The following is a 12,129-nucleotide window of genomic DNA, read 5'->3' as shown; positions in this document are numbered from 1 at the left end:
GTCAGATCCAGAGTAACAATAATTCTATACACTCGGGTATTGAGGAATGACAATCAACTATCTTGAATCTTGATCTTGAAATCCGCTAGCTTGGCAGCTCAGGAATTCATGTCCATTTTTTTTTGCTGCAGATTTTCGTCCTGTCCTCCGGAACATGTGCGAGTGAAGTTCTTCAGGTTCCGATGGCATCCGGTACCTCAGCCAGTCCGCTCAGTGGATGAGCGTCCGGTAAATCAGAGTCAAACTCAAGCCTCGCTTCCTAAGAGCAAAAATAAAACTGGGGACACTGGACCTGAAGTGAAGGCAGTAAACCAAAGGGAGGACCAGGGTCAACGACCCTTCCTCAGAACTGGTAAAGTGAGAAAACAAGTATGTATTAGTCATATGAGAGGATGAGGGATGGGGAGAACAAGATTGTTCAGACGATAGAAGTGTCATCTAAGAGAGGGTGAGGAGTGCTTGTTAATCATTGCAGAGAGATAAAAGTTCTAATTGCGCTTTCTCAGGAAGAGGGAGAGTCAAATGCAGTATTGCATTGGCCTAATCCACTCAAAGTTGCCATTGATCTTCTTGCACTATGGCCAGCCATTTCCATTCAAGCCATTACAAATACCCATTTAGCCCCTTTTGTATACTTATTAATTTGTACAGGATGAGTATGGTGTAGTTTTGTAATTGTCTCCTGTTTACATATCACAGAAACAGCCAATATTGTCAGCATTTTATTAGCAAAATCACAATCCGCAACATTACACTGAGGAGACATGGCAATTGTTCATTTGTTAAAGGAAGACTATCTTCTACAATAAACTGTAAATTTCATAAAAATATTATTATCCAGTGTAATTCCAGGCTGTTTGATCTACAGAATCAATTGATGTTCATTCATGCATTGGAGTAAATGTCATGATGCACACATTTGTTCTCTTGGGTGAGTACTGAAGTTGTCCACAGACTAGTCTCTATTGCACTGCATTTGATGCAGAAAACTGAGCAGCCTGCAGGTTTTGGACAGGTTGACACTCCAACTTGACATACACCTGTGCGTAATGCTAATGTTCTCAACTGTGTGCAATCTCTCTCAATAAATAACAGTACCTCTGTAGGATTCCATGGGGCAAATGGTTAAAGAACAGGAGCCCATTGTTCAGTTTGAGGTAAGCCAATGTTGGGAAGCTGAGAAATCTTACCTGATCTTACCTGGCACCGGGAGTGAAAAATGGACTGAAGCAGGTGAGAAGCTCGCAATACAAGCAATAAATCATGAATGTTGCATTGTACTCCAAGTGTCACTGGTTAATCTGTTCCATACCTTATAATATTTAATATTAATGCACTTGAGTTTGTTATTTATGTGTGATTCTCCTGTAGATTTTATCCTTATCTTCATAAGTTATCATGTGATATGAGTTTTATGTGTATTAGTATGCTTTACACCCTGGTTCAAAGAAATGTTGTCTTATTTCAATATACATTATATGGTTATATATGTTATATACATGTATATAGTTAAATAGCAATAGACTTGACTTGACTTAAATTGTTTTTAATCCAAATTTGAGATGAGAATTTTGAAAACCAAGGTCACAACTAAACATAAGTTGTTTGCTCAACAGATTGCTGACTTCAGAGAATCTCAATATAACTCCTCCACTGGGCACAATGTTGTCTTCAGTACTATAGCTTCAAATCTAAATAACTTGGAGATGAGGCCATGGAGCGTGAGAGGTATCAGAAGATTATTTTTTTAATGTGTCCTATCTGGACACAATTCCCAGTGTGAGAATGTCCAGTGACCAAAATACCACCATCAAAATACCAAATGATCAACTGTTCCATCCATGAAAGTTGGATGAAACACATAATAATAATAATCATCCAGCACAAACACCAATAAATTCAAATACTGTACACTAGCACTGTATGTATATACATTAAGTATTTTGGATAGTACAAATATATACAGGTATATTCGTCCAACAATGGAACTGCTTAAGGTGCAGGAAATTCAGCAGAAATCTACCTTAAACAACTCTTTCTGTAGTGGAAATGGTCCTAATTCATACGGCAGATAAACTGTGATCTGAATCCGAATCTGAAACCTATCTATAGTTTTACTTTGATGGCATTGCTAAATAGCTCAAAAATACTGAGGATATCCTTAAATACAGAGCAGTAAATTGTGTCTCATCAAAGATAATATAATGCTACATCTTTTTTTCAGCCTTTTCTCTTAGTACATTTGCACTGTAACCATTATGATTCAGCAAGCAGGTGGTCTGTGTCAAGGGTTTTGTTGTGCTCCGTGGGCTGGGTATAGTGTACTCTAACAATTTCTAAGATCCCCCTAAGAGACAAGGATGTAATTCTACACACTGTACAAAGTTTTAATGTATAAAGAAGGGAAATTAAAGTCCAGTGCAAAATATTGACAGATTAACGAATTAAAGCTCTCTTAACTCCCCCTGCCCCTCTGTAGGCACTTATACCATGGTTTACAGCTGGGTAGATATTTGACACAGGTTTTTTTTATGTTGCTTGGCTTGTTCCCATTTACCCAATATTGTGCTTCTTTTATCATTGTTCGTCCTTATCCTGGTATCTCCTAGTTACTATGATTATATTTCAAATGAAAAGTAACTAATAATTTAATTAAATGAGGCAGAATATAGTAGAAAACTTTCAAAGCTGAGCATCTGTAATACAGTGTGATAACTATTCAAGAGTTATTGTTTTAATACATGTTCGTGGCTATTTATATCACAGGCCACACGTCAATTGTGATTATAGAGAATGTGCTTTTACATAAGTTTAAGAAGTTAATACATTCAGTAACTTACATTATGAGATAGGGCAGATTATAGGCACAGAGACCAAAATAATGTAATCATACTGTACCTACAAGGATTATACGTGTAATCCCCATCCTACATATAACACTACAAACTATACTTGGGAGAATGGACAGTCAAAGGAACTCTTATTAAAGACCTTGAGGGAGTGATTCCAGTGGAAGCTAGCTGAAACTCATCTGCTTTGTCATTACATTTTGCCTTGGATGAAATTATGTTCTTTGTTTTTTATCTGTTTTATTGCCTAAACTCTAAATAGTTAGAAAATACAATGAGTATGAGTAACAAAGAAAATTTGACGCTGGCAAGTTATAGTGCTTTAGTCAGCTTATAGAGGACAGCGTGCTGAATTAATATACAATATGGGATGGTGTAGCATGGATACTCTTCTGTACAGATTGCCTAATAGTCTAATTGAAGTAAGCAAAACTGCCCATTTGACTGCAGAGTACAGTCTACATGATGCTGCATTTTCCCTTTAATTTCTCTGTTCTCTTCTGCTGTTTGGACTTCTTCCCATCAATATTCAGGCTCATGCATCTGCGTTTTTCCAAATTAAGCAGTTCCTGAAAAAGCTCTTTGACATTGTAGTTCATCTTGGCAGACGTCTCCATGAATGCACACTTCCATTCCATAGCCAATGCCTCCCCTACCTTGCTGTCCACCTCCTTGGCTGTTTCATCACATTTGTTCCCCACCAACATGACCGGGATGTTCTCGATATTGCCTTTGATCTGAAGGATTTGCTGGTAGATGGGTTTTAGCTCTTCCAGGGACTGACGGCTGCAGATGGAGTAGACCAGGATAAACGCATGTCCCCTGGAAATGGAGAGCCGCTGCATTGCTGGGAACTGGTGTGAGCCTGTGGTATCAGTGATCTGAAGGGTACAGACGCTCTTATCACAGCTGATCACCTGCCTGTAGGTGTCTTCAATGGTGGGAATGTAGGTTTCTCGAAAGGTCCCTTTGACAAAACGTAGCACCAGGGAGCTTTTTCCAACGCCCCCGGCCCCAAACACTACGACATTGTAGTCATTACTCTGCTCAGGCATTTTCTAGGGATCTTCTTACCTACAAATAAACAGTGAGAAAACAATGATGCACCAGTGGTAATTAATGTCTAATTTCAGAACTTTGATTCTACTTATGGCATTATAGTATCCAAACCAGCATTGGGAAAATATACATCATTTGAAAACTTACAATAATAAAAAAAAGATGAATAGGATTAAAAATTCTGGATGGAGACATTTCTGTTTCCGTTTGGATCTCAGCAGAGGCTGGTAGAAGACCAGTTAAATGGGACTTCTGAGAATTTCACTTTGCTAGTGTTCTTCTGATTGAGAAATGGGTGGCAAATCATTAAGAAATATAATCAGATAACCTTTCCTATAAAGGTAAAATTAAGTAATTAAGTGATCTTTTCACTGGGAAGGGGAATTGCTACTAGCCAGTCAGTTAGTTACTAAGATGTATTTTAAGATCATTAACAAAATAAGAGGAGCATAACTGAGTGTCAGCTCAACATTGGAACTCTCATTTCTAGATCAAAGACTTGCAGATTCATGTCCTGCTTCAGAAACTCAAGTCCAAAATCTAGGTAAATTCTAAAGCGTAATGTTGATGGAAAATTACTTCGTGGTTCCATCTGTTCCCTCAGGTGGATGCAAAAGATCCTGCAACAATACATTTCAAAACTTACAGGGGAATTCTCCTCTGTTCCTCAACCAATATTTATTCCTCAACAGACCTAAATCAGAGTACCTGGTCCTGATTATTTTGATCTGTGCACATTGACCCCCACATTTGTTTCAACAGAATAAATCCTATGCATTAAAAGTACTTCATTGAATTTGAAATGAAGTCACAATTGCTAGACGTTAATTTGTATCTTCCTTTCATGAGAGGAAATATCCTACCGAAAAATTACAACCGAAGGAAAATCTACAACAAAAGTAAAAAATTGGATGAATATTTATATATACTGTGGTTTATATGTAAAAGAAGCAGATGTAATAAAATGATAAAAGCAAATAATAAACTTCTTGACACATATATACTGACCTGAACTCAATTAAATCCTTTAGAGAGCAGGATTGTCCACTGCTTGTACTTTTGATATTTACAGTACATTGCAGCAATTAGATGTGAGCTCAATCAATCATTGACAGCCCGGTTTTAGAGTCTCAGAAAGGACCACAGTTAGGTTATTTTGAAGTGGTATCTTATATTGGCCAGTGAAATGTAAATTAATAAATTATCATTCCATAATGAATTATTTCCTGAGAAAATCATTACGTCATGAAGGGGTCCTGATTTTACATAGGCTCTGATCTCATGCCAAACTCTATGTCCCACAGGCCATTGTACTAGACTCTGCCAGTGTTCCAAATTCTGTCCCATTCTGTCTATATTGTCTGAAGATTTTCTTTCATCAATAATTTAACGGATGCATTTTTCCTTTGATTGTTGGTGCTCTACAATACCCTCCTTCTCAGAAACTCATCGCATTGCTGCTATACATTTGCAATTGTTGTATCTGATCACTATGGCTTTCTATACTTACAAGTGTAGTTCCTTTTCATTCAATTAGCCCTCATTATAACCATCTTCTCTCCAATTTTTCTCATTGTTCTCTCACTTTTTCCTTCTCTCCTGTACTCGCCCAAGCAGATGCTCCCTAAACTTGTTTAATTCAATAACTAAACACAAGAGATCCTGCAGATGCTGGAAATCCAGAGCAACACATACAAAGTGCTGGGGGAACTGAGCATGTCAGGCAGCACTTGTGGAAAGGAATAAACAGTCAATGGATCAGGCCAAGACCCTTTATTAGGACTCCAAACCTCATTCAATCCTATTGAAGGGTCTCAACTCAAAATGGCATCTGTTTATTCCTTTCTGTAGAGGCTGCCTAACCTGCTGAGTTCTTCCAGCAATTTGTATGTGTAACTCAAATCTAAACTTCATTCTGAGCTCTATGAAGTTTCACTCACGACTTATATTTGTTTTAAAACTATTTGATCACAGAGTTATTAGTGTCCATGTGAAATATTTAGTGGCTGCATTTCATTTTAAAAAATTGCCATATACATATTCATTTTGAACTAAATCCTCTTTTTTCTGAAAGTTGAATTCTCCCTTTGTTCATCTTACTCAAATCATGGGTTTAAAAAAAGTCTTGGCATGTTGTTACAAGAATATCATTGGATATCACCAAGAAATCAGTGGAATCTCTTGATGAGCACCTCAGTTTTGTCATGCTGTCAATCATATACAAAATAGTTATGATCAGAAATAGAAACTGGGATGTGAAGTAAAATTTTTCTGAATCTTGCCAAAGGCATATACTTATATTGCACTATGACAGCTTGGATCACTTTGCTGTTGGTTTGTCACTGTTACAACATTCATTGACAGCAACTGTAAAGAGAGAGTATTCAAATGCCAGCGATTAGACAGTACATTCTGTGTGAACTGCTGGCAAGTAATCTTGTATGGCAGTATTATATGGACCAATAAATTTGAAGAGATTAGGAAGCACCAGTGAATGTGTTTTAGCAAAAGGGTAGTTATATTCAATCAGTGTGCATTCTGAGGAGAAATTTGAATAAGTGAAATTGTGTTCTTCAAGGAATCCATTGTTAAGTTCAATAGAAGTTCTATCATTAGCTTGAAGGTTTGCATTCTAATTGCTGCCTAAGGAAGTTCTTGAAATGACATTTCACCATTACATCCAACAAAGTATAGTTTATTCCTTCATATAGTTAAAGAATTATGTTTCTGTACCATATTACTGCAATGTAACTATGCATATTACTTACTTATAGGACATATGGAAGGAAAATTAAACCAACTTACTTCATCAGTGAAAGTAAACTAAATCAAATGGAAAGAAATGGAATCATATAAATATATTAATTACATCCAATGTTAATAGGTGTTCGAAGTCAATAAAGAGGGATTTGACTGCTGAATATTTCCAGCATTTTCTGTTTTTATTTCAGATTTCCAGCACATGCAGCTTTTTGATTATCTAAAGTGATCTGTATTGATATGAACAAACCAGAAAATATGCTGAAACATGAATATTAAAAACAACACAGCTGCCAGGTTAGCTGAGCTCAACAAGTTCCATTGTGCGTTATTAATAGAATATGAAAAGTATAAACATGCAATCAAGAGATAGTAAGGCAACTAACAGAGGCAACTATTAGTATCATCTGTACATATACAGACATTTATATATAGACTGTTTATTGCTATAGAGAATTGCTTTTCCCAAGACAATAGGACTGGTCCCAAACCCTACCTAATCTTACATTAGTAAAATGATTTCAGGTGACATTGCTAGCTGTAATGACACACTGTTCTTCCATCCAGGGGATAGAGATTCAATTGCAATTATGTTGAATAGAAGTGGAGAACCTGGACTCATGGAATTAGAATCTCTCTTTCATTGCAAAATTGGACATTCCCAATTCAGTTCAGAATGCCCTGTGGCACATAAGCTACCCATACTTTGGCTGTAAATGAATAACTGAGTAATGAATAAACTTGTTCAGCCAAAGAAGGTGGATGGTTGGTATTTGCAAAAAGATTTTAAGAGGATGAGTAAGATATTTTATTTGAAATCTGATTTGATATCAGAGTGCTTGATGTTTTAAATGAGAACCTAAGAGAGAAACATGGTCCTTCACTGGCACTTCAACTGATATCCCTGATCTTCCTGAGCACAAAAATTCAAAATTTTGGTAAATTGTAGTGGAAGAAAATGTTGAAAGGTTTTGGGATATCTGTCTCACTCAACCTATCTCATCTCATTCCATTGGACAGTAACAACTTAACGTTTATCAAGTGCTATTAAGATTAACATGGAGATTAATCCACGTCACTCACAAAGTCAAGAAACAACTTAACACACAAGCACATTCAGCTATGGAAGTGCAATTTCCAGATCTGAACAAATTGTTTTTCTACATCTTTATTTGGACACCTAACATCTGAACAATACTATTCTTAATTATTGAACTTCATTTGAATCTTTTAAATATCCCTTCATTGGACGTCATGCACTGTTGACACACTGTACAATGACCAAGAGTTGTAGGGAATAATTCGATGTTTCTGAACGTTTCTAACAGCAAAAGATGTGTTTATGTCCAGTAATGTTTCTCAGATCAGCGATAAGACTCCCTCTGTTTATGTTGTAAACATAGTCAGAACCTCTTCCTTAGTTCATATCTTCCTGCAGTTAATCAGGTACGTGTTATTACCGGGAACTGGAATCTTTGGTGCTCCCCAATCCCCAGTCGCGTTGGAGTTCAAATGATAGCTTGCTTCATGAGCTGAATCTCTCCGAGAAAGCAAATATGAAGGAAGTATTTTTTCTGTCGTGCTTTCAGACTGGCTAGGTTATAACGATGAATTCTTCTTTAGTGACCATGCCCTTCAAAATTTTCTTTTTGTAAAACCTATCAACGCTTTTGGAGTGATTGTGAGCAATCATTGATTTAGTAAGTGGGTTTGGGGTAATTTAGTAGTCGGGCAGTCATGCTCAAATACCATAAAAATACTGGCATTCTCAGGTGGGACATGATTACCTAAAGCGACAGATCTCCAGTTCATCTTAGATCAAAAAGACACAACAGTTCTTGTCCAGGGTCCAGCCTGGCGCTATTCCTTTCCTGGAATTACAACGCGGTGCAGGTAACTATTTTTATACCTACAGAGTTTGCCATATTTATTTCATTCTTCGGATTTTCAAATACCGGAACAAGACCTTGACATGGTTTGTGCCAAACTAAACAATCGCCTCGTTATTGCCATATCGGCGAACTTTTTAGCTGATTGGAAATTCCAGAAGAATCTGAATTCAGTAGGAGCCTCTTTCCACCCTCCTGATCTGCAGACATTGGTGATTCGGTGCTCCCACTTTCACATACAAGCACACACAAATGACTTTTTTGTACGCTTACACTTTAGTACATGTGTACGCTGTCACCCCGATACTTAACTTCGATGCTGAAACACACAGAGGCTTTATTGTGCTCGGCTCGCAGCTGCACAGGTTGTCGCTTGCACAGTGTTGTGTGCACACTCACCGCCGTACACGTTATCGACAGCACGCTTCCACCCTACCACTTGTGCAAAGAGGCAGGGACAACCGGCTGACGGAATCACACATTTATACTGATATAGCGAACACCGTTTTATGCCTGCATCTTAATATCCCCGCTCAGTTGCACTGGAATTGAAGATTTACCTTCACTTCCCTCAATTAATTAATGGTTTCTTTCCTCTTTTGATCAGTTCGGCACTTAGACAATCATTCCCAATAATAATCCTCATTCTTTCCATAATCCTACCTTTGCAGAGCACAATTACAAAGGCTGTGTCTCTCGCACCGTGAACAATTCAGACTCGATTCTCTATTAATACATTGCACACACTTTCAGACATTCCTAATGCCAGCAACACGATATGTACGAGAATGTGTACCTGCTCTGCGCGTCACTAAGATAAGATTTACCTTCGATGCGTGTTGTAACTGTGCGGAGCGATGTTGACCGACTCCAATCTATTGTCTTGTCGGCTTGTGTCTCCTTTACATTCACCCTCGCAATTTCAGAACCACATCACCGCGGACAGCTCCGGGCTCAGCATATTCCGCCAACCTCGAAGAACTGGCGTTATTTATTTATTTACACACACTCACACACACACACACACACACACACACACACACACACACACACACACACACACACACACACACACACACACACACACACACACACACACACACACCACTTTTAAATAGAACGTCGCATTTATTTATCCTGTCCTCCACCTTGTGTGTAACTACAGATATATTGGAAAATGACATTTATACAATGTAGTAAAAATTGCATTGCTGCCTCACGAATGCAAGAGACTTTCTTTCTCCTACCCCCTTCGAATGACCCTCCCCCATCCCAAATCTCCGGCGTTCAATCATCTCAGGATCTCATCGCATCTGACACGGTCCCTTCCATCGGTCGCTGAGTTTTGTCCTCTGACAATAAAACATTTGGCTCATTTTTCTTCCATTCCCTCCCCTCCGCCACCTTCATCCCATTTCTGCATCTCTGCTCTACCTTTTATCGATACACACAGGGCTGCAGCACATAGTGTCCATTCAAAAGAATAAAAAGATAAACTGGCAGGGGAGAGAGAGAGAGAGAGAGAGAGAGAGAGAGAGAGAGAGAGAGAGAGAGAGAGAGAGTGAGAGAGAGAGAGAGAGAGAGAGAGAGAGAGAGAGAGAGAGAGAGAGAGAGAGAGAGAGAGAGAGAGAGAGAGAGATGAGCAGTTCTGACAGACTATTTCTTTTACAATTCATTCAGTCCGCACGTTCAGGTCCTCGGGGAAGCACTTTCAAAAAATCTGTTATAATAGAACGCTCCGTCAGTTACTGGGACCTTTCATTCTTCAATCGACTCTTCGTTCTAAACTCAGAACTCTCTTTTCATTCACGTCTGCTGCTCGCAGCAACTTCCCTAGCCCCTTCTTGCCGAATGATTGACTTTCTCACTCCAATGTTATTGTCTTCTACCTCGCGCAACTCCCAGAATATTCTCTCCAGCAGAGCAAAAGGTACCTTTGTCGCGTTTAGCTTCACTCTACACTGATCCTTTATCCTTGCATGCAGTTCAGATTTGGCTAAGTAATGATCACGCATAATACCCGTTCACCGTGTCAAATCTATTGCAGTTTAATTTTTCTTCAAATTAGGAGGTTCTTTTTAATTAAAAACCCAAACGTTCCTATAATACGCAGCATAATTTTCCGACTTGGATTCATTTCCACGTCAAGTTATCTAAAGCAAGTCAATTTATGACTCCCATTAATTACTTTCGTCAGTTCTGAATAGAATTACCTTTCGTAGATTCAAAATCGGCTCCAGAATTGGGAAGGACAAGAGTCGAGTGTTGGACGTTTAGTTGAAAAACACGTGTAGTGGAAGAGTTCATAAAGCGTTTCACAAATTATATTTAGAACGGTAGCTACATGGGGTGTCTTCTAATGGCTGAGTCCAAGTCATTTGACAAAACACCACAAGTACTGGGGGGGGGGCGGTGGAATTTTATTATCATTTCATTACAGTGGTTCACGAATTGTTTCAGCGATTCATGACGAAGGTTACAAAATCTGTTTAATAATTCTGGTTGGAACAAAGAAAATATGACAATGTATAAGAACTGGAGAATTTACAGAGAGGCTAGTCATTTTGGATATTCCAGAGCCGGATTACCGGCGATTACTGCCAATTCTGAGAGGAACGAATAAAAGGGACCAATCATAATGCACATCTAATGCTCAGAGTTTAGCAAATTTTCCAGTGGCTTTGAGAAAAAGGCTCTGAGTATGCTGGAAAGACTCAGCACATTAGGCAGTAGATGTGGAAAGAGTACCTTTGACCTGAAACATTAACTCTTTTTCTCTTTCCATAGTTGCTGCCTGAATTGCTGAGCTCTTCGAGCATTTATTGTTTTAATTCCAGATTTCCAGCGTCTGCAGTACTTTACTCTTCACAAAAAAAAGCCTAGTACCGTTCGACTCTGTTAGACATGAGATTCCAGACACACCAGTGCGGCTGATATTTACCACCATCAAAAACGGGCTAACAAGCAAGTTAGTTAACGGAATCGTTAGAGGTTTTGTTTAGACATTAGAGTTTATGTTAAACTACCAGAAGTATCCAATTCCAGCAAATGAATAAAAAAATATAAAATGTGTTGAGACTACTATTTATAAAGAGAATTAATAGGTTACTACACTCAATAAATTCAAAACGGAGATAGACATTTTCCTGGATAAAAATGGCATTAGGGGATACGGTGAGCGAGCAGGTAAGTGGACATGAGGCTAGGTTTAGATCAGCCATGTGATCTCCTGGACCAGTTTTCGGTAGCCTGGATGGGTCGGAGAGGAATTTTCCAGATTTTTTCTCCTCAATTGGCAACTCGGTTTTTTCCCCCCCGGGTGATCACATGGGTTTGGGCGGGATGAATAATAAAATAAAATGGGCGGCATGGTGCCCTGTTGGTTGGCACTGTTGCCTTGTGGGATTCGGTGAAAACTAGAGTTAAGATTGGATCAGCCATGATCTTGTTGAATGGCGGAGCAGGCTTGAGGGGCCGATTGGCCTACTCCTACTCCTATCTCTTATGTTCTTATATGTTAATAAAAGGTTCAATAAATGCAATAACCTTTCATTAGAAATGAAACTCTTAAA

At 38.5% G+C, this 12,129-nt stretch overlaps 1 protein-coding gene across 3 annotated transcripts; it reads right to left on the bottom strand.

Annotated features, from left to right (window-relative positions):
- Positions 1–345: 345 nt before the first annotated feature.
- On the bottom strand, positions 346–10,905 carry LOC140739826 (GTP-binding protein Di-Ras2-like). 3 transcript variants are annotated; one of them, XM_073068394.1, is made up of 2 exons: positions 9,354–9,527; positions 346–3,923 (listed from the first exon to the last, which is right to left on the bottom strand). In XM_073068394.1, the coding sequence occupies exon 2, from the start codon at positions 3,902–3,904 to the stop codon at positions 3,308–3,310; it is 597 nt and encodes a 198-aa protein (XP_072924495.1). In that variant the 5' UTR covers positions 3,905–3,923; positions 9,354–9,527; the 3' UTR covers positions 346–3,307. The 3 variants fall into 3 exon arrangements, with proteins under 3 accessions (XP_072924495.1, XP_072924494.1, XP_072924493.1); XM_073068393.1 differs by lacking the exon at positions 9,354–9,527 and adding an exon at positions 10,771–10,905 and having other exon boundaries at positions 347–3,923; XM_073068392.1 differs by having other exon boundaries at positions 347–3,923; positions 9,385–9,527.
- Between the last annotated feature and the right edge of the window lie 1,224 nt (positions 10,906–12,129).

Source organism: Hemitrygon akajei, chromosome 16, assembly GCF_048418815.1.
Source record: "Hemitrygon akajei chromosome 16, sHemAka1.3, whole genome shotgun sequence".
In the NCBI taxonomy this organism is placed as follows: Eukaryota; Metazoa; Chordata; class Chondrichthyes; order Myliobatiformes; family Dasyatidae; genus Hemitrygon; species Hemitrygon akajei.
This window is presented reverse-complemented; position numbering and strand designations above follow the sequence as displayed.

Bases quoted from the DNA above. Each gene is read 5' to 3' on its own strand.
- LOC140739826 (XM_073068393.1), bottom strand. From the start codon at position 3,904: ATGCCTGAGCAGAGTAATGACTACAATGTCGTAGTGTTTGGGGCCGGG.